The following is a 23,727-nucleotide window of genomic DNA, read 5'->3' as shown; positions in this document are numbered from 1 at the left end:
GATCCGTTTGCTTCATCCTTCAGTGACACCAAATGCCAGATGACAGTAAAGCAGTTTCCAGATTTCCGAGCAAAATAAGAATTAAGATAAAATAGCTTAGATAATTATGATTAACAATCAGAAACAAAGGGTAATAATTTAAAATACATGGCAAAACAAGAGGACAAAAATTTTAAAATAGTAGCAATGTTCCCATCTTAATAAAAAGTCAAAAGATGCTAGTTGATGTTAAAGTCAGTCATTAAAAAACAAACCAAAACAATTACCAGAACTTGAAGCTGTTTTTTTCCCCTTAGATCTTAAGTAATAGCATCACTTTGGTGAAAGAACATTAATTTGAAATTAATAAATGTCTTCACTTTAAATTCAGTTTCTATATGTTCCATTACTTTAGAAGTGAAAAAATAACTCTTCATTAGAGATACAAAGCATAAATATGATCTTATTTTTATAAGACTGCCTCATTTACTTGTACATGTGCACACAGAGATGCTGTAAATAATGTTCACCACATGTTAATGGGTGTGAGGCAGTGAGGTGATTGGGCTTTTTGCATGCTTTACCATTTTTAAAATGAGTAATGCATCATCTTTTCAAATAATAAACCCATTATTCTACTTCAATAATTGCATAATCTTTCTCAACTCCCTGTCTACCATTTTGTTCTCATTTCCCAGATATGAGAAGTTAGACATCCAAAGTGAAGTGACTTGACAGAAGAGTGACCTAATTCAGGAGATTTTAATAAATATGTGATATATCTACTAATTTGTATTATTATCAAATCCATTGATGTGGCTCAATAAAAGGTAAAACTTTTTATATAAGTGCCTGGAAATAGAATGAACTGCCACATGCAGTAGGAAATTCCGAGGAGTACTCAACATAATGCCAAAGAAACCAACCGACTTTTACAGAGGCAGCCACGCGCCGAGCACACCTTAGTCATTGACTGAAAATGTCTGACTTCATGATGTGAAGTCATACAACAATGTCGTCGAACTCTGTTTTACACTATAAGAATAATAGTATCAATACCACATGCACCTTTAGAGCTCTACAGCCTTAAACTGTTTTCACGAACGCCATATTTTCTTTCACTTCCCCATAACAACTCTTGAAAGAAGTAGGACAGGTGTTATTATTAGTTTCACTTTGAAGTTGAGAAAAGTAAAATTCAGAAGAAAGTCACCGGTCCAAAATCATACAGAGATTTGCAGAGCCAAGACTTTTTCTGATGCTGTGTTTACTGCCCAGGCAGCTACTCTACAGAAACATATAGCAGCCCAGTGCTGACAACACATTTCCTTCATGCTAATGGGGTTTTCTGGGCAACTATGCCTACTTAGTTCAAAGTGGAAGGAAGGTTAGATGACTGCTATTACAATCTTTCCATCCTGTGTGTGAAGAAAGAAGACTTAGAACTCCATGGAAAAGCAATTAAAAGCAACCACACTATATAAGCCTATCACTATGAAACGAACTCTTTCTTTTTGTAGGAAATTAAAGCTTTCTCAGAAGGGTTTGCCACTGCCCTCTTAGATTCCAAGCACAAGAAGGAGGAGAAGCAGCAGCTGTTCATCAGAGGTAGTCACAGAGCGAAAGTTTCTGTGTGAGCTCTGATAAGCTGGACCAATGTATATGTAGGTTTATGTTCTGTCCACCTGCTCTAAACCAGGGTCTAAGAAGCACTTGGTAAACAGACCACAATGGCTGGAAAATGAAGGGAGCAAAGCCAGGTCGTGGAGCCAGGTCCACAAACAACCCGCCTCATTCACAATGACAAACTACTGAAATGCATTAAAGAGCATACATAAAGGATTTTATGCAGATATTTGTGGGCAGGAAATCATGGACGGCGGGGTGCTTTTTAGAGTTTATTTGATGTTTCCTAATGAGGGGTTGTAAAGGAGCAAATTCAAGTGCAATGAAACTGAGTAAAAGAAAAAACTAAAACTGGGTAAAGGAAAGAGCTTAATGCACATATAGATGGATGACAGATTTGATTAGACAGACAGACAGACAGACAGATGAAGACCTCCTGGAAGTGAGACTCTTGGTATGGCCACAAAAATTTTTTTACAAATACTTTTTAGGCTGTTTAAATTTTAGAACCTAAGCAGAAAGGCACATTCAGACATTCTGTGACTCTTGGCAAGAGTTTATCACCACTGGCAAACGAGAAATGTATAAAATAGTTTTAAAAGCTGTATTCAAATCCCTTTTCAATTATGTAGACAGCAGCAAAGTTGCTTCCACTGCTGACATTATTTAAACTGCATCTTAATACTGACCTTGTCAGTATTTTTGAAACATGTGTTTGAAACAAAAGATAAATTTTCAAACTCTGAAATCTTCTCCTATAACCAGATTATGTTAAAACTAATGGCACCTGATTCAAGGAGGCTTAAAAACAAATATCAAATGTATTCTCTTCTAAGGTATGTATAACTGAAAATATTGATTAAAAATATGAAAAATTGCAATAGAAACAAATAATTCATGTGGAAAACACAGTCAGTGAAATGGTCACTGCTCCTTCCTCTATAAAGACTTATGACCTCACATGAGTTATGAGCTATGAAACAATCATTTAGAATGAACTGCATGTAATATAGTGTAGTCAATCATGATATTTTCCTCAGAGTTTATCCTCAAGGAAAGTAGTAACACAATAATTCTCTTTGCCATCATCTTCAGTTATCATAAAATTAGTTACAGAACAATGACATTGTCAAAATAAACTTACAAAGCTAATACTAATCCATTCAAACATAAAAATTCAATAACAATTGAGTGAAAACAAAGTGATACTATATCAACATCATATATAAGGAAAGGGATAAATACATTTTGCATGGTAATGAGTGAAGGTTTCCATGTTTATATAGGGATGAGCCAGGAAATTTGAAATTTATCATCTCTGACCCATTTGTCTTAAGGAGTTCATGAAAATTTTTAAACTTTATAAATGAAATTATCAACGATGTACCAGAAGTAGCTCAAACACGACTATGAAAGCCAATTGTTAAATTTTAAGAAATCTTGCAAGCTAGTTGCTAGACCTTTGAAGTCAACCATAATGGGAATATTTACACCATGGGAATTGACGAACACTATATACAGTATATATAGATCAGGTCTCCCCACCCCAACGCCAGAGACAGTTCCTTAGCATACCAGTGATCTACAAACAAATCAGTACACAGTACAATCAGTTCTACCAAAATCAATGCATCCACACAGGCAACACTGAAGTCATGAAAAAGTACATTACTGATACGCCCAGAAGTCTCTCTTATATCATCTCTGAATCAGTACTCACTCTAGAGGCCTGAAAATTTTCCAGATACAAATACATACTAGAAAGGAATGATGTTAGCCATGTGGAGGGAGGAGGCCAGTTTTAAGTGAAAGATCTAACCTGGGAAATCATTTGTAAGTAACTGTGAAAGTAGGCTGGCAGAAAAAGACATGGCATAAGGGACATTCATTTGAAAGTAGCAGGAGCAACTGAAGGAAGGAAAACACGAAACGTTATGTGTTGTGCCGCGATAACAGGAATCGTTGCGAGGCACACACATGGATACCAGGCCTGTTCAGTGTAAAAACGTTATGAAACAGAGGTAGTTTAACAGACTGTAATTTTCTGAGTACTACCTGTGATTTTTATATTATAATCAGTATGCAGTGCAAGAAAAGTTCAAGTAACTCCAACAAATAAAGTGATACCCAGCATTCGGTTACTGTTGATAGTCACAGGATTTTTCCGCCTCTCATTTATACTGACTGGTACTTGTCTGTGAGAAACCAAAGTTAAAAGTCATAGTCATCATACTCCTCTGAAGAAGGCCTAGCCTGTGGGCGCAAGGAGGAGGGCATCTGACGGCGACCACACACCACATGGTGCTGACATGGGGACTGTGCTCGTAGGAACTGATGTACATTATACAAAATCTGGGTTTTTCCCCTTTGTCTCTGTGATCAGTTCTATCTAGTGGTTTACAATTTTTTAATATTCTTCTAAAAGTTGATTCTTAAAATACCATCTTAAGTTGTTGAAAGTGATGACAGATTAGCACAAAAATGGTTTGCCTCCTCATAAATTTCTTTATATTTAAGGATTAAAAATAAAAATTACACTTTACAGACAGACGCATGTCTCTAAGTACTGACCTCTGTCTCATATTCAGACAAGGAAGTGCTCTATTGAGAGGACCTTACCAGAGTCATGTTTAAAATAGGGTTTCCACTGCAATTACATAATTTGATTAACGCACCTTTATTGTTTTCCTCTTCATATGGATATTCATTCATCCATTTGTTTCTAGAGTCACATTGATCCTACAAGAAAAGCACACAAAGACAAATAAGAGAAAAATCTGAATTCTGCAATTCTTTAAGTTTTTGAATAGTGAGTGGAGTGACATAAAAATAGTAGTTGATGAATATTTCTGCTTTTCTTTTCTCCTTTTTGCTTATCCTTCAGCAGCTAAGTAAAGGGCAAAATGGAGAAATGAGGAGAGAAACACCAGCTGGGACACTGAGACAAATCCCAGGCATGAGACAATAAAAATGTGGTCAAAGCTCGAGAGGGGGATCCAGGGAAAGGGGGGGGGGGGCGGGGAGCAACACAGAGAAGCCCGAGGAGAAAATGGCAGGAGGCAGCTTAAACGTAAATTTAATATATAACGAGAACTCACAAATACTTCAACTGGAACACTTGGCTCCATCATCCTTAGCAACTAAAAGATTTTTTTTTTAAATAATGCTGTTTTCCAGAGGAAATATTTTTTCTTTACAGTTGATACAAATGTGTAGAATTATTAATGTAAAGAATTTTTTTGGGTGGCTCCATCTTAGCCAGCCAATATCCAAGTAACTTTTAGAAACCTATCTAAGTTAATACATGTCACTTCTTGAAAATTAAACAAGTATAAAGTAAATATTTATATGGTTTCCAAATCCCAGGACCATTTGAACCTTACCAAATATAATTAAATATTGCTGGACTGGAGAATTCTGATTACACAGACCATTTGCCCCCTTTGGATATATCTGGAAAGTCCTCCTATTCATTTTCCCTTAGCATTATGTAACTTGCTTCAGAATTTCCATTTCATAAGGCAAATTTTCTTTGGCAGTCACTTAAGCCAGCTTATTAGGCACCGCTGACTTTCTTTTTCGTTTGGAATTACACTCAAAAGGGGCACGCCTCGGAGTCCTTAGACATTCTGCGCCAACGTCTGTACTGCAGCCCTGGGCCGCGTTTCCTTTGCGTGTGTTTCCATGCATTGGAACGAAAAAATAAAATGAGCTCAAGCTCACTCACTCATAGGCCTTAAAGGACATGTAGCAGAATTTGCAAGTTCCATGGGCTTGGCCCGTAAGGGAAATTGGCCTCTCATTTTATTCCAGTTTTAAATATATATGTGTCTGTCTGTCTCTGCCTCTCTCCTCTCCCTCTCTCCCCTGTCCCTCCCTCTCTCCCTCCCTCTCTCTCTCTCTGTGTCTCGGGTGTCTCAAAACACATTTTCCAATATATACTACAGCTTTTACTACTACTAGAAATGCTACTAAAAAGCAATATAAATGTAACATTTTAATACTGTAGTGTCGGACTAGAAATAGTCTCTTGAAATTGAGTATAATTCTTCCATTTTACATTAGGAAGGCATAATATGGAATCCTTTGAAAGAATTAAAAAGTCATTTAAAACACCAAGTAGTTATCAAACACATCTTGTCCTTTCTAGTCTTCAAAAATATCTAAACCAATCAGTTCCAACTTTATAACAGAATGTACCCAGTACTCAAAATGGACTTCAATCTTACATTCTGGCTCCTTATATTTCAAAAAGTGTGTTGTGTAATTTTTTTTCACATTTTAATATATTACAAGCAAATTTTTACATGAGTCAACTTATTAATGCTTAATCCAAAATTTATAAAACTCCATTGTAGGGATACATAACATCCCTCTGTAGGGATACTCCCTATTTTATGTCTAATACTTTATAATTTGTTGCTATTGCCAATAACAGCTGAACTTCCTTCTATGTAAATTTTGCACACACCAGGGCCTCTGCTGGCCTAGGGGACACCTCTGTACAACCAAAAGACAGAGTCCAATCAGGAGGCGGGGAATGGTGAGTAGCGTCCAGTGCAGACTTCTAACGCCACTCACCCCCAGCCAGGCATCCTCATCCTACGCCATTGTCTTAGCTGCTCTAATCTCCATCATTCATTACTTCCTTAGAATATCATTACGGGAGTATAATTACTAGATCAAAATATGTTTATTTTTCAGGCTGTCAAAATATATCACCAAACTGCTTTTTAAACAAGTTATACCAGTTTATATTCCCTCCAGGAGAAGGAACACGTGCTAACCTGGTGCCATTCCCACCTTTACTTTCCAATACGCAGCTCCGGACCTAGCCAATTTTAGATCAATAATTGTAGAATGAGTGAAGCTAATAATGAGAAATGAAAGAAAAAACAAATAAAGAAAACTCCCCGTTAGATCAATTATGTGGATATTTCTTACCCAAGTAACTATGGCCTTCGTTATATAATCTGTCTTTTTAAGTACAATCAATGTGCAAACTAAAATAAACATTACACTTATAAACAATATACATAACCCAATACCACACGTTTTCACAGCATTTTTGGATTTACAAAGTAGCCTAATGATATCATTTGTTCTGAAAGCAGTTCTGTGAGTTGAGCACACGAACTATTTTAAGATCCATCTGACAGCGATGATCAGAGGTTAATTTTGTACTCAAGGTATTAAGTTAGATGGTGTCAGGGTCCTTATAAATTCTCTTAGTGCCAAATTTTACTGCACAGCTCCTTATGGTTTATCTTTGCAATCACCTACAATTTAAATTTATACCTCTGTATGTTTTAAACCTGAGGAAAGCCTGCTACAATGCTCACTGTTGTTTTCCATTTATTTCAAGCTCCTCAGAGAGCACTCGAGATCATCTCCGGCTCTGCGGCATCCACCCCACAATCCTACACTTTATGTAGCACAAATAACAGCAAATGAAGACGTGGTTTAGAATTGACAAGACCTGCCCTAGTCTCATTTCTGTCATCCACTGGCTGTGTGACCTTAATCAGCTCATTCAGCCTAAGGCCCAATTTCCTTCTCCATCGAAAAAGGGATAATACTACTACCTGTTTTATCAACTGTACCCACCCTAATTGAAGTAATGTTTATATAGCAATCTGTGCTGTCATACATGTAAGAATAACCACTCTTTAATCAACAAGCCAGATATTAAACAGAAAAAAAAAAAGTAAGACTTCCCTAAATTGAGACAAGCTAGAACAGATGAATCTCTAATCTTATACACGCTAAGGGTCATTTGTGGTGTTTCCCTAAATCCCTATTGAAATAAGCTATGATATGTAATAGGAAAATGGCGCATTTCCAATAACAGTTAATATCCTATCAGCTTCCTAATTAAAAGATTACTTAGCTCTGCCAAATACATTTGTGAAATTACCCAGTAAACCTTCTCAAAGCACATAAGTTTTAAAGGTCACCGTCTTCATCAAAAACTCATCACAAATGATATTGGTGCTCCCTTTCCCAGCTTCAAAAATAATTCTCAGTTGTGAGGTAAAGAAAAGCAAGGGTTGGTCATTTATTTTAATATGAAAAATGTGAAAAATAAGAAGAGGGATAAATTATTACATTTTTTAGAGAATTTTAGATTTACTTTTGAACAAAAAATATTACTGCCTAGAACCACCAGTAAATACTCAGGGTTTGATGGACAGTCTGGAGAAATTCTAGTAACACCTGTTTCTTTTTTAATAGCTATAAGCAATAGAGAATGATTTTCTAAATTCTTCTTGCTCTTGTTCTGTCTGCTATAATTTCCACACATGGTCAGGCAGCATCCTTTAGAACTTAAAGAGAGTCCCCTGGACAACAGAAATGACCTTGGTCAGAATGAAAGTGGATGCTCCCCACCTTAATGAATAAGGAGTTACTTCAGAATAATTACCTCAGAGTATAGGCATTATATTATCCTGGGGTAACAAAGTGCTGGCTCTTCATCACATCTTCAATGATCTATTACATTCTCAATCTTTAAAGGTTAGTGTTGAAAACATTCTAAATACTTCAAGACCCGTAAGTACACTTGTTGCTAGTTCCTCTGAGAATCCCTTTGTGTATCTTCAAATAGAAATGGAGAAACACATTTTAAAGGTATTTATAGACATCTGACTACTCAGGGCATTCCACTCTCCCCACAAAAGTAATTCAGTCACTCTGTTTCAAGCAAATGGAATTCTGATGCTGATGTAGTAATCCCATTTGTAATTCTTTCTTCTAGATTTGGTTTTAACAAATCATTGCTTCGTTAGTTATGATCTTGTGTTTTCAAGTACTGACTTTTTAAGAGTCAAGTAATAAAGGTTTATATATACATATTCAATTTAGTTACCATAATTTTTAAAGCCAATTAGGGAACTCGATAGGCACTTAAGTCTGAGATATTATATAACAGATCCATGTTGGCCTTACTCTATATCAAGGTTTCTGATATATATGTTGCCTTTTTCTTCTTCTTCTTTTTTCATTTAAAGTTATTTCTGGTTTATCTGTCATGGTGAGTTATCTTGGGAACTAAAAATATTTAAAGGTTAATCTAAATATTTCTGGAGATAAATGCAAATCTAAGTACTACATTTTCATACCTATTTTGACTTAAAATGAAAAGACACAAAGCAGTAAGCTTGTTGCTAGGTGACAGGTGACATTACCATCTCTCTTCTGAACTTGTACAGCATGAGACATCTTACTGCTGAGAAAAGACACATAGATTTCCATGGCACACACATCATTCTCTATGGAGAAGCAAACTAGTATTCATATATTTTTTAGTATAGGCTGTCAGTAGTTAACAAATCATGTCTATAAAAATACCTGATTTTACAGATGCCCCTCACAATAAATAGGAAACAACGGTTCTTTATTTTGTTATATTCTAAGTAACATCTACATATGAAATATATATAATTTTCATGATCCACAATTAAAGATTAAAGAGTGATAATTCTGTTTCTCACTTAAGAAATGTTCAAACTTTTAATAGACATCGCTTCAATTAGGGTAGCTACAGTCCATACAGAAAGCATTATTCTTACAATAGTAATCCAATTTCCATTAGATTTATTAACAAAAGATCATCATAGCAAAGATCTGATAAATTTAAAAAAAAAAAAAAAAGCACAAAAACTTCAATGCAGATTATTCCCTGCAGATCACACACCTACTTTCTAGCATTACCCTCCTTTCCTTGAGACAAAAATCCAGGCACACGGTCCCACCCACCTCCTTTGACTCATGAGGCAACCCAGGTGATGATATGGAAACGTCAAGAACACTTCAATATCCAGAATTTCAAGATCTCACATGAATGAATGACATGCTCTACTCTACATGAAAACACTGTGTGCTGTCATGGAAAAGACCCGGGTGTGAGCTGACAGAATGAACACCAGTTTTAACAACTCGGGGTAATGTGACTTCAGGCATGTTGTTTAATTTTACATGTCCCCCCTTTCTTCATTTATTAAACTGGTATAATAAATTCCACATAAACTTTGCTGAGAACTAGGAACAACCAACGACCTGCTCTAGCCCGAGTTACACATCCTCAGTAACTATCTTCAGCCATGACTGTGTGTTTCTCATGAGAAAGTCCTAGAAACACACAGACAATAGCATCTTCACCCTAGAATCTCACCGCATAGTGTCAATAACTCTTCCAGTAAAAGAATTCAGTGATGAAATAACTGATAGAAATAGGAGAAAGGGAACTCAAAGGTCATTAATAACTCCAATAATAATGCCCTCGGAATTGTTAGATATAAATCCACTGAAAATTCTCCATTTACTAAATTGTTCTTCCCTATTTCCAGTTTTATGTTTCCCTGAAAATGTGCTTGCACCCAAGAAATTCTCTGCTACTAAAAAAAGCAGACAATAATACAGAAAGAGCAAACTTTAAGAAATAAAGTCTCATTTGGAGGGTTTGCCTGGAAGCTTGAGAAACTATTTAAGAACAGAGTTCACTGAACATACAGCCCATATTCAGAGGGAGGAGGTAAAGCAACAGCACACTGACATGGAAATTACTCTTTTAATCTGTTTTCAGATTCCATTACACTCCATTATTCTATACAGAAAGAGAACAAATAAACCTTTAAGAGAAAGCAACACAGCAAATGAGCTAAGCATTCCTTTTACGTATACTGTGCTCAATATAATGGTTTGAAAAGTAATTTATGTTATTCTCATATTTAAGTGTAATTGCCATTTTATTAGGACTGGATAGTCAAAAATATGATCTGTGTTGCAAAGGACTAACAAGATGATTAAACTGTCTTCATATGTCTAATTCTTGTGATTCAGATTGCAACACAAACATGAGAGCATGTGCAATCTGTACTTGCACGTACAACTACTTCATACACAACTACATTCTGCCAAAAGTAACTTGGCACACACAAGTTTGTACTCCCACAAGAAGAACATTGACATCCTTCTCTTAATCCTCTCTATCAGGACATGTGTTTAAACCATCATGCTAAAAATATTAAAATCTTTGGATTTTCAAGAGGTTGGTGGGAGAGGGATAATAGAGTGCCCAACTATGTTTTAATCTCCGGTTCACTCTCCAGCACTTTATGTAAGTATAATGTGGTTGCATGATTTATACATAGAAAAGTAAACTTAAAATTTTGAAAACAACTGAAAAGAAAAATCTGACAAACACATTTTTGGCATCAATTAAAAATGCATAATTCACACAGTCTAAGAATTTCTCTTCTACTTCACACTTCAATGGGTGCTCTCTGAACATAGCTAAGGTATATATAATGGGGTAATTACAAACTTTATACACTAAAGATCTATGACATGATTCAAGAAAAATAAGTTGCCTTATTTAGTATGCAGTATACATATATGGCTTACCTATTAGTTGTTGCCTTCTGTGTTTGGCTTGCCAATGCTAAGCAAGATAAATCCCTTTCGAATGAATAGTAAACAGTTTGCTTAGGAAGTAAATTTATTTTCTGGTCCATTACAACAATAGTTGAATAAAATAAAATATGCTCCTCTTATCCAGTTTTGAATTAATTCATGTGAAATAAAACAAATATTTATTAAATCGTGGGGTAAACATTCCATCAAACTGTAAAACCTGAGTAGAAAAACAAATGGCACACACTTAATTATGGCTGACATTTAAATGAAATTTGCATTCTCAAAATATTTAACAATAATTAGAAAATATCAAATGATGTATTTTAGGCTACATCAAACATTTGAACCCAAAGAAGTTTAATATAGGCAGATTTTAATATATAATTTGAAAGATGGATCAAAGAACCGAATAGGTTTGTTTTACTGACATTTTGACACAGTGATACAGAAATAAGAGGATTTATTTGATCTTTTTAATGAATACCTCATGAGCCGCTGAGTGCCTTACTAAACAATAGTTTTGACCGAGTGAATTCATCAATCCAGTTTGTTCATTCAGACATCATAATCATTGCCCTATATAGTTCATACTCTAGTCTGCAACACATAGCTAGCTGTCATAATAAACACATAATCAATTAGTATTTCTCAATGATAAGCAAATTAGCAGACTGTCAAATAGACTGCATAACCATATGCTTCTCTCATAACTAAATAATACCAGAAAATCAAAATACTACTTGTCGAGACTGAAATAATATATTAGGTTGACTCTTATTTATTAAAAAAAAAAAAGACCCCTCTTAAGAACTGAAAAATATCAAAATTAGAGGTCAACTTAAATATAATCCAGGCAATTACTAGCAAGTGATTTACAATAGTGATATTTATTACACAGTATATTATTAATTCATCCATGAATTGCCTACATGCCAGGAAGTGAGGTTTTAAAAATCATATGTCACAGTACCTGATTTAAAGAAGCTCACAGACAACACGGGTGAGACAAATAGAAGTAAGTAAAATAATTACAACAATAGCTACCATCTGTAGAATGCTTACCATATGTTTAACACTGACTGGGTTCTACAAATATTATGTAATAAATTCACATATAAATATTAGTCATTCCAATGACCTAGGATTAATGCCCACATTTTACAATAAAAACAATTGTGATCAAAGTCTATAACCTCTAACTTATATCAAGCTGACACCCTTAATAAATCCTAGGAGCTCTGGTGAATTTGCAAAGGATAGTGAGAGTTGAGGGCACCCAAAGAGGCTTCACAGAGGAGGTGAAACAAAGCTGTCTTAAAAAGTGGAGAAGAGAACACATTTCCAGAAAAGGAGCTCCATTAGGAATTAGCACATTTAAATCTAAGTCTGAGAGCATTAGTACACATATGGAGTCATACCTACAAATATGAATAATGTATTAAAACAAGTGTGCACACACACATGCACACACATATATATATATATGAATGAGCATCCTAGGAACTGGCATATTTACATTACCCAGCCTATGCCCTAAAGAGGGGCTCTCTTGTGGAAAAAGAGTCTGTAATGTGGAGAGAAGATTCACTTCTGGTAAATAATAAAAACAATTCTGAAAGTGTAACTTCCAGTGTCTTAGTGCACATGTTTCTTACCATCTAAAGGGATTTATATGATTTATGCTAAAAAAAAAAAAAAAATGCTAAAATATGATTTTAAAATGCTAATTCTATAAAAGCATGAAAGACCTTTTTCATAAACTGAGCCACTTTCCATGATTCAAAACTATTTCTGATATCTCTGATCCACAGAGATCAAATATTTTAAAATATTTATTATTCAAACGTGAATTAATGAAAATACATTAATGGATAGTATGCACATGTATGCGTGCGCACACACAGCCAAGCATTGGTAGAAAAACTGACTAGAGAGAAATTCCTGAAGCATATGTAAGTGACGTAAGTTTACCTTTTTAAAAATACTCCAGAAAATTTAAATGATTTTGAAAAATAACAGTGTAGCAGCCAATGAGTATCCAAAGCATTTTGAAAAATAATCCCAAAATAAAAATTAGCCAATCACAGGCTTAAAAACCTACCTGGAGACGTACATAAAACTAAATTATTAAACTCAGTAATAGTTCTATAAATGAATAATATATGGATTAATCTCTACTGTAATTTTTAAGAAATGTTCTCAAGGGAAATAACAAATAATTATTGGGAGGAAGTAGGTTAAGTGCTCACATATGTTTCCCCCATATATGTGGGGAATGTACTTTTACATTTTTTTAATGTATTTTTTTAGGCAAGGCAACCCTTGGGTGACCACACAGACTGCAAGGACCTCGTCAGCTTACAATCCCTTATTTTTTACGTCTACAGTACTTGGTCTTCCTAGGTGGTCGCCCGTCCAAGTACTAACCAATTTTTACATTTTAATTCAACTGTGGTATTATTCAAAAAATATCCAATTTTAAAAGGACGGTCCTTTAAATTCTGTAAATTTATTCATCAAGGAAACTAAACACATTTTGGGAGATACGGCAAGGGGAAACCACTGGCCAAAGCCCTGAATTCAAATTGTTCTCTGAGTACAGCAGTGCTGATTCTCAGCGGCAGTCGGAGAAGAGGAGCATCAGCAGATACGCAGACTTACAAGTGCTGGGAAGTACTCTAACCAGTAACTGTCCTACTCGTATATTCCTCAGCACCCCGTGGGGTAGGGAGTATTATTCGTCTCATTTTACAGAAGTGGATACACGGATTATCCTAAATATAGAGTGGGGTCCAGTATATGCATATGTCACTGCAAAGTATGCTATCACCTGTGGACCCAACGGTTACCAACAGGGGGCTACAGGAGCCACTCTTGGTCACAGGAGGGCAAGCAACTTGAAACACATCTAGTCTCCAAGTCTCTTGAAGAACCTTTTATACCTGGCAACATTTTTTAATGCAAGCAAACTATATGATACGATTTGTTTGGAGTTTTTATTGTCCTCAGGAATATGCGAATTCTTGTAGCTGACCACTAAACGCTATTTGGTTGGTGCGATTCGTGTCAAATTAGATGAAGACAATGAGGTCATTCTTCCTTTGCTATACTACAATGTGACAACTGTCTGCATCTCAGCTTCTTCACCTATGAAATTAAGGGGTTGAAAGATCTTCAAGTCTCCCTCCATTTACAAAGTTACGGAGCCTATGAATCCTGTATTTTAAAAATGCAAATGTCTGCAAGGCATATGCCCATGAACTGTAGTCAAGTAATATTGGTTAACAGAGTTTGAGTTCTAACTCTAACTTGGTGAACTCACGAAATTTAACCAAACTTCCCATTCCCAATGGCCCCTAACCTCCTCTGGGTACGAATATAATGGATAATTAATACCCTGATTGTAACTTAGCATGCCACACATCTTTACTTTGTGGCACTCTGAAGAGAAATGCTTAGGAGATAAAATGGGGACAATGGAGTGAAATATTTTCACTATTTCCAAAATTGAGCCTGTGGACACACCCGTAGCTGGACAATTCTCTGGAGGTGGCCCTGGAGAATTCTGAAGAAAGCAGGGAGGATTTCTCTTCTAAGCACATTTGCATAAAGCACTCTGCCTGATAACTAAGTTTATCTATGATTGTAAATAATTTCTTTCCCTATAGTTTTACCACAGCCACTTGGAATGCTCAGAAATGTATCTATCACTTTGTCTTGTATAATAGGAAGGTGCACATTATTTATAATAGTATATCAGTATTAAAAATATAATCCATAAATCAGGTATGTGCCAAGCAATGTGGCAGGTACTTTTACACACATTATTTTAGATAATCCTCACTGTGAAAAGGAGATGGCAACATATACTTTACAAGTAGAGTCTGATAACTGTCGAACTGCACACCTGGGATTTGAACACACTCTAATTTCAAAGCGTGTTTATATACTTTTCCTCATGCCACAGTGCCTCTCACTAGAAGCTTCTGTGCTATGAGCTTGATGGCAGTACTATGCAAGAACAAATGTCTACGATTAGAGATGTGGCCAGATTACAGGAGTGCCACCAAGCACTGAAATGACACAAATCATCAGCACAACAGTTACTTTGTGGACCCGAGCAGCCCCTGGTTCTCAACCTAACCAGGAACCACTGATGGTCTGAGTCTTGCTAGTGCTACAGTTTGGACAGTATTTCTGCCCGCTATATGTTCTGTGGACTGAAGGGCTCTAAATTAAAGTGTAACAGAGTTCTTATTTACCAGTCATTTTGTTTTTAATGGTAGGTTTTCTTGGAGATGTAAGAACACTCCTATACACTTCCCAGAAGTCCCAGGAGCCTCAGAAGTTACTGGAAAGTAACCTTCTAGTTTTTCTAAGACCAGGGCCAACATCTGCAGAGTTTATCAGAGCCAATTATGCTTCCTTAAATCATCTTACTCAGCTCAAGAATATTTAACGAGATTTAGCATCCCACAGGCCTGAATCCAAACTAGGGTTTTCTATTTCCAAGTTATAGGGCCATGGCCTAGTCACAATCACTCTAAAAATTCAGGTTTACAACATCCACAGAAATGGCTAAAATAATAACCACCTTTCAGGGCATTTGTCATGTCTGGAGAGTCTCCGAAATGAAATCTGCAGAAGGCGCTCAATAAAAATAGTAGCTAATATTAAATCATTATTTCTCTTATTGATAAGTACTACTCTGGTTTTAAAACTGAGAACTAAGCAATACTACTAGGCCATAGGATCTGCCAGAGCCCAAAGGAGACCAGAAAAAAAGCCACATCGATCTCTCTAGGTAACCTGTATTATTAAATTATGCTAATTTAAGATAAATAGTTACCAAAGGCAAACAGATTTCCAGAATACATACATACACATATGTCATAGTCTCCTTTTACAGAGAAAGCAAGGCAACAGAAAGTGGGTTTATAATTTTTCACAGTAATATGATCCAAATAAGCGAAAATCCACAGTGGGAAAGACCATTCTAAAAATCCATAATCTAGAATTTCTGTCTATGGAGATTAGTTGGCTCTATTTTTAAAAACTTAATTACTTAATATTACATCTAGCCCAGAATTAGCCAGACTTTGATTTGCAATAACCTCTACACTCTCTTTTATTTCATCTATAATTTCATCGGTCTTATTCCCTTAATTATTAGGAAATCCACACTTTGATCTCTTTTACTATGAACCTTAATCATTCATTCACTGAGTCAACAAGTACTGTCCTCCTCCCTCCGCTTTCCAACTAAATCACTAGTGCAGTTAAAAATAAAAGCGGTCGATGGCCATGCCACCCTGAACAAGCCCAATCCCATCTGATCTCGGAAGCTAAACAAGGTCGGGCCTGGTTAGTATTTGGATGGGAGACCACCTAGGAAGACCAGGTGCTGCAGGCTTTAAAAATAAATAAAATAAAATAAAGGAAGACTCTAGGTTTCAGACAGCACAGATTTCAGCATACTAAAAAAAAAAAAAAACAAAAAATGTCATTAAAGTATGAATGGGAACCATAACAATCTCTGTTCATAGTATTACAGAGACTAAGGGCCAGGCTCGCTAGTGGTGCCTCCCGCAGTCATCAGTCACGTGCCCACTGAGCATCTGAAAGGTGGCTGGTCCAAATTAAGTGGTGCTTTCTACAAGTGTGAAATAACACACTAGATTTTGAAGACATTTTACCAAAAAGTAATGTAAAGTATTTCATGTATCGTTTCATATTTATTACACGTCGAAATGGTAAAATTCCGGATATACTGGGTTAAATAAAATATACTATTAAAATTAATTTCAAATATTTCTTTCTACTTTCTAACATGGCAGTTAGGAATTATAAAATCACTTAAGCTGCTTGCATTATATTTCTACTGCACAATACTGGTCGAGGTCCCACCTTTCAAAGCCTTGCTCAACAGAGTGGAAATTTTTTCTTGGCCTCTAATTATATTTTACATAAACCTTAACAGCATGTCTCCTTTGTCCACTAAACTCCCCAAAGATATTTTCTTATTTAATCTAGCATTTAATGTACCTGGATATAAATGCATCAAGACATGTACTGTTAACTGAGCACAATGTTTAGCTCCTTGGAGAGCCGTAATCGCGAGGAATGCATGTGATGTTTGCTGGTACCTTATTTTTATCTCACCAAACTATCAATCTTCAATTCTTTGAAAACTCTGCAAAGTGATCTCAAAAATGTTGCGTGTGTCTTCCAAAAGCACAGTCAGTCACACAGCCATGCGTGAATTCAAGTGTCAAAGGCTTTCCATAATCCTCATGGCCTATTAAAACTAAAAGATTCCCGGAGGACCAGAAATATAACCCAACATTCACTGTTACATCCTGAAGCATAGATGAATTTAAATTGATAAAATGTAGCCTATTCTTTATCACATACCCACTCCTCAGCTGGTGAGAAAAGCACTGGACAATATATACATCATGAAACTGAACACAGCCACTATATTATGTCACATACCACTTGGAAACTCAGGCCAGTCTTAAATTTCCAAATGTCAAACCTAGTGACAATAACATTTTCATCTCTTCTGTGTCTTACTGTTGCTCCTTGTACATTTCTCCTCAAACATTCTTCTGAATGAACAAATTTGATTAACAGAGTTTATAATCTTCATAACATATAAAAGTAGTGAAAGAAGTCACTGTACATCTAAGGTATTTTGCAGTTCTTTTACTGAGAAGTAGCATCGCCTAAAAAGACAATCACATGTTGTAACTCACTTTTTTCACTGAGTTACAGGTAAAGACAATGTTTTCATTCGTGTGATCTCTACCCCTGTGCTCTCGGTTCCAGCCAGACACACTTTACGAGCGAGAGTCATCTAGAGTCATGGACTATGCTCAACAGACACTGGTTTGCTGACAAATTAAAACCTGTGACGTCAGAGAGGGGATCTACCTGTTTAAGGAGCACATGGATTTAACTCTTCTAAGTATGTAAAAGGCCTTTAAGAGTTGACAGTTCTCCAAAGTTTGGTATAAACACAAGGGAGTCGAAAGATGCCCCAAACCCACAACCTTGGGGAACCTTGGGGCACCCTGGGGGCGCGAGGCCACACATGAAGTTACTGAAAGGCTCTCAGGGCTTCCCAACTTGTCACATCAACCTCAAATGTCTAAGGAAATCAATACTACCTCAGCGTACCTATAACCAACTCACAGCAGTACACCATTTAGGAAGCTCCGGGTTCGTTAAGTTGGGGAGCTAAAAATCTAAATGCTAAGAGGAGTCAGGAGGCTGAAACAGAGACCTGGAGCCAGCCAAAGTAAGGCTGTAAGTGGCAGAGATGATGAATGCCCCCTGTGCAGAGGGCCCATGCTACTCAGCTTCCCACAACAGCCACCCTTATTTATATTCAAATGAAATGGAGAATCTGTACCCATTTATGGAATCTCCTAATTTTTAAAACATTGGCTATACTGTTCTATTGACAAATTAAACAAAAACAAAACAAACAAAATAAACAAAAGCACCACCTGTATCGGCCAGTTCATATGTGCTGTACTGCTCTAAACTTCAGATTCAAAACATCTAGGCCGACAAGGAAAGTACGAATCAGAGAGACTTGATTTATCTGGGCCCCTTCAAAGGTGTGCCAAGCGGAACATAAATTTGCACAATAAAGCACAGTGCTTCTTACAGAAACACTACATAAATTTATATTAAAACAAACAATATATTACGATTAGAGTTCAAATATCATAGGATTTTAAAGTAAAATGAGAATAAATTAGCTGCAGGCAGCAGGCTGCTTTCAACCACATACCTGGAAAAGTTTGACAAGTAAGCTACTGTGCAACCCTTACAGGAGAAGAGAACCTCTTTAAATAAACCTCTAAACAAAGCTAAGATTTCCAAGGAGTCTTCCATAGTTTGGAGTTCTTATTAGCTCTGGGCCGCTTAGGTTGTTAATTCAAATATGATTTACATTGTTCTAGAAGGCTTCCGGAGCACTGCATTTCAGCAGCTCAGGCCTGCCAGTGCCCTGGAGAGAGGGTACCCCACTAACACAGCAATATATTTGCCCATTCTAAGCCAATAAACAGTTTTCTTCGTGTGTTCTGCGTTTGTTTACTGGTAATGAATAAAACATTAAAATTGCTATTTGGAATATAAAGCACTGTAGTTCTTGCAAATGGTAAAGCTATGCTGGCTGTAGTTTAGGGTACTAAGGCTGTTATTTATAGAATAAAACCCATTATCACTACTCAAATATTGAACAAGAATAGTTTGTATTCAAAGATAAAATTGCCACAGGAGACTATTGATATAGAAAATATGGCTGGAGAGATATGGGATGCATATTAAAATTTATATACTGAAAAGAAAAAAATGTATTTAAAGGTGTATTTAATATTCCAGCAGCATCAACTAGAATTGTTAAAGTTACATTTGCTGACATTTCAATTATAACCTCTATTTTCAGTGCTTTCTGTTCAATCCAAAAAATTTCTGCGGGCCCAAAAGTAATCTACTTTACAAGGTCTCGGTCTGCCAACGATTTTTTTGTTAGTGTTCATTCAGCACATTGAAACTTTCAGGAAAAGGGCAAATGCAGATTTAAATGTTTTTCTTCACAGGACCACCAAATCTTGAAGTGAACATAGTAGGTATTTAAGATCATGTTTTTCCAAGTGAAGCTAAGAGGTTAAGAATTTGCCACAGGTAGTAAAAGAACATATGGTGGAGTCAGGAATAAAACTCAAGGATTTTGACATTGACGTCTGTACTCAACTACTATAGTTTATTGCCTTTTCATTTTCACAAGGGGATATAGTATTTTTATATATAATTTATATGTGATAGTAGTATAATAAACACAATATACATAGTATTATTATATGGCTAGTTTTAAAACAATGTTAGAAAATGTATATTCGTATAACCCATTCAAATGTCTTACCACTCTTACTGTTATAACAGACCCATACCTAGCTTACTGCTACTCAATCCTCAATGCAATTACAATTTTATGTTTAATTCTTTGTGCAATTTCTGAAGTCTGCAATGGATTATATTTTCAGTGGGCACAGGGGCATTCTAGGGCTGGATTAAGTTACTTAGTCTCTTGGGGACCCAGTTTTCTCAAATATAAAACAGGAATAATAAGAGTGCCTATGTCATAGAATGGCTATGGGAATTAAATGACAATGCAAGTAAAGTGCTCAGTACAGTGTCTGGCACACAGAAAACACTCAGTAAATATTAGTCATTATCATTATTGTTGTTAATAATTCTAGTCACCCTCCCGTCCTTGTGATGCGGTTTGACACATTCAATAAACTAATGAGTGCTTTAAGACTTTTTAAACCCCCCAGCTCCATACACATGCAAACACATTCTTTTATGCCACAAGCACTGCCGTCTCTCAAACATTATTTTATTTCCTCTACCTGAAACACTATTCCCCACACTAATTTTCATCTGGCTAACATCAACTTTTCATCTAAGTTTTGGCTTCTGTTCTTTCCTGGGAAGTCTTTTCTCAAACTCAAAACTTATGCATTCCTGCTTATGCTACTTCACTGGGCTCTCTTCTTGTCTCTAATTATCATAACACTCAATACCAAGTCTTCTCGAGATCTTTTTATTTGCCTAATACCCCTTCTAGACTGCAAACTCTTTAAAGCAGATGCTATAAAGGTATAGGACAATAAGAGATGTTTGATAAATGTTTGTTAAATGAATGAACTATACATATTTCTACCTGAGTCACTTTTCCATGATTCTCATCTTCCTCGCCAAATGAAATACTGGATTTAGGATTTGGTTCAATTTAAGAAATAAACAATAAGGAAAAAGATATACAAGTTTAAGGACCAAATCAAACTTGTAAAAGTACCTCCCAAAAGATGGTCAAATGGCTATTAACATATGAAAGGTATGCACTGACTTTTATCATTAGAAAAGTGTAAATTAAAACCACCATGAGACACTAATACGCACCCACAAGAATGGCAAAAATAGCAAGAAAACATGGAAATAGTTACAATATGGGGCATCTGCAGCTTTCAAATGCTGTTGATAAGTGTCTAAACTGGTACAGTCACTCAAGAAAACGGTTTGGCACTAGCTCCTGAAATGAAAATATATTCCTCAAGACTCAGCATTTCTACTTCTAGAAATATGCCACGCAGAAATATGTACATATGTGCACCAAAAGGCATTTACGAGAATATTCACTGCAGCTAAGTATAAGAAACAACCGAAACATCCATCAACAGTAAAATGGATAAATAAATCTGTGGAAGCATTTCGATAAATTGATATAATAGACTACTGCACAGTAATGAAAAAGAACAGTATCAGTGAACCTCGAAAACATAATGCTGAGCAACAAACGCCAGACAAGGGTATATACTGCGCCCCTGTGGTGCTCAGGGACAGGCAGTCACGTGTGAATGGCTGCTGCCATTGTTTCCCAACTTAATCTGGTGGTCACTGGGTGTATATGGAGGTCACCCATTTGTACACTTGTACTATGGGCGCTTTTCTGCATGTGAACTGCGCCTCAGTGAAAAGGTGGACCAAAAATAAATAAATGCCCTCAACCTAAAAAAAACAAGTCAGCACAGGGAGATTCATGTAACTCCAGGAAGTCTGAAATCCTCCGAATCTGACGAGTCACTTGATTCTATTTGAGATCTCATCTTGATTTTATTTCTAACTCTTCTCTTTATTGGGAAATTCTATTTTAATCTATTTGCTAAATGTAGACTATATATACACAGGTTTAACATTGCCATAAAAAGGGACAGAACAGGAGAAATGGGCTTATTATCTTTTTATTATAAATAGAAGAAAAAGGAAAGAGGTTTTCCTGAGATAAGCTGGCAACTGTCTAAAGAGATATAAATGATACATGCACACGAGTATTTATTTCCATACTTACACATGTATCTCAAACAAATGGTCTGAGTTGAAAGTAACTGGCCAAGGAGCAGTGAAAGACATGGAAAAGCAGCGGCCCTGGCATATCAGAGACTGTCCACCCTCAGAGGAGAAGCGAAGAGGGAGTCAGAAAGCATCAGGGCTGACAGTTCTAAGCTGTCATCAGGGGACACTGTTGACTCTGCTAAAGACTGGGAGGGGGCAGGGGCACTGGGTTATCAGAGGTTCCTGCCAGCTCTGTGCTGCCTTCCAGAACGTAGCCATAGGAGAATGGAAGAAATTAGGGTCGGAACAACCTGGGCTGTGAAAAACCTTTAAAAGTCCTTAGAAATTAATGCCTGTATAAATGCAACATCTTCAATAAGCAAAACTTCAAGGACAGCTTACCAATTTTAAATTGATAATAATGTGGCTACACTATGAATTCTTCATTTTCAAACCCTTGCTCACCACAGGTTTTTCAGGATCTCCCTATTTCTCCTCCCCCTCCTTCAGGTTATTCTGCTTTTTTATGCATAATACATGGCTAATTATCTCCAGCAGAAATGCCCTAAGGGGGAGCTCACCACTGCTGAAAAGGTATGTAAGTAAAACCACACATATAATATCAACGAGGCAAAAATCACCTTTGGGAATGGGTCACTGTTCAAATTATTCAAAACTGTAGTTTTTACCAGACATTTTATTTCTGTGTGGAAATCATGTTTAACTCCAATACATTCAAATATTTAGGCAACATCCTAGTCTCATCATAGATGATTCAGTAAGACCTATTACTTTGAAAAGGCAGATCATGTTATTATTTTTTTACTGATGAAAACAACCAACGTCAGGCATGCTTTATTCATTTAATAGAAATTACTCCCCCCTCAAAAAAAAGTGTATATATTTCTATTCCCATTCTATTAACTCTCCATGTGAAGACTTCAAACTGAAAAGTTTCTTGACTATAAAATAACTGAATTTAATTCTATTTCATTGTAATTCTCTTTGGATAACAAATATATTCATCATAAATCAGTGCACTTATTATAGAATTATCACGGAAAGAAAGCAGTTTCCATTTATGTCATTCATGTAGAAAATTAGCTTTCTCTGTCAAGAAGTTTACTCATAATAGGTCTTTTTAATTTATAAGTCCCTTGCGATCAAAGATCTTTATGTTTAAATAAAAGTAGGCAAAACATCAATATAATTGCAACTCTTTTTGTAATTATATTGAGAAATAATATTTCTTCTTTTCTGGGAAATTTCTTTTTCTTAGGGTCTTCCAATGTTAATATTTTAAGATGATACAGTCTACTTCTCTAACTATGTCCTCAACAAAAACAAAATAAAAGTGTCTCGCCTGCAAACCAGGCTGAAACGCTGGTGTTTTTCCTCAGCTTCCTCTGTAATAGTGACACAAACCTCATCCACGGTCCCTGCGCCCATCTGCTCTCATTGCTCAGTGTCATGGCCCGCACGTTAAACGTAAGTGTCAGGCAGTCATAAAATCTCAGCGATCTCATGCTCTTTGGGGATCAAACATAAAATGACATTCTGTTGAGTGGGAAATCCCAGGGCCTGTGGCCATGTCTTAAAAGGGCTTTGACATGCTGGAAAAGAAAAATGCATCTTGCCTTGAAAATGAGGTCATTCTAACATGGAATTTGGTTGTAAGGGAGATTCTACAAGACTCACATATTTATTAGCCAAACTATCTTTTTATGCATATAAATACTTCAAGAAGCAGTTCCAGAAATTTTATTTCATAATTGTTTTTTTTAATTGCAC

General features: G+C 36.1%; 1 protein-coding gene and 1 pseudogene across 6 annotated transcripts in view; one reads left to right on the top strand and one right to left on the bottom strand.

Annotated features, from left to right (window-relative positions):
• Positions 1-23,727, bottom strand: part of KLF12 (Kruppel like factor 12) — a 380,697-nt gene that overhangs the window by 256,085 nt on the left and 100,885 nt on the right. For 3 of the 6 annotated variants that reach the window (XM_036228902.1, XM_016133380.2, XM_036228901.1), the window contains exon 2: positions 4,225-4,344. The exons of 1 other annotated variant lie outside the window; for it this stretch is intronic. In XM_036228902.1, the coding sequence (XP_036084795.1) occupies positions 4,225-4,317 (93 nt within the window). In that variant the 5' untranslated portion in view covers positions 4,318-4,344. The remainder of the gene's footprint in view (positions 1-4,224; positions 4,345-23,727) is intronic. 2 more of the 6 variants (XM_016133384.2, XM_016133392.2) reach the window with 1 other exon arrangement.
• On the top strand, positions 16,317-16,435 carry LOC118609572 (annotated as a pseudogene).

Source organism: Rousettus aegyptiacus, unplaced genomic scaffold (assembly GCF_014176215.1).
Source record: "Rousettus aegyptiacus isolate mRouAeg1 unplaced genomic scaffold, mRouAeg1.p scaffold_m13_p_11, whole genome shotgun sequence".
Lineage (NCBI taxonomy): Eukaryota > Metazoa > Chordata > Mammalia > Chiroptera > Pteropodidae > Rousettus > Rousettus aegyptiacus.
Note: the sequence above shows the minus strand (reverse complement) of the source record. Positions and strands in the feature narration are given on the sequence as shown.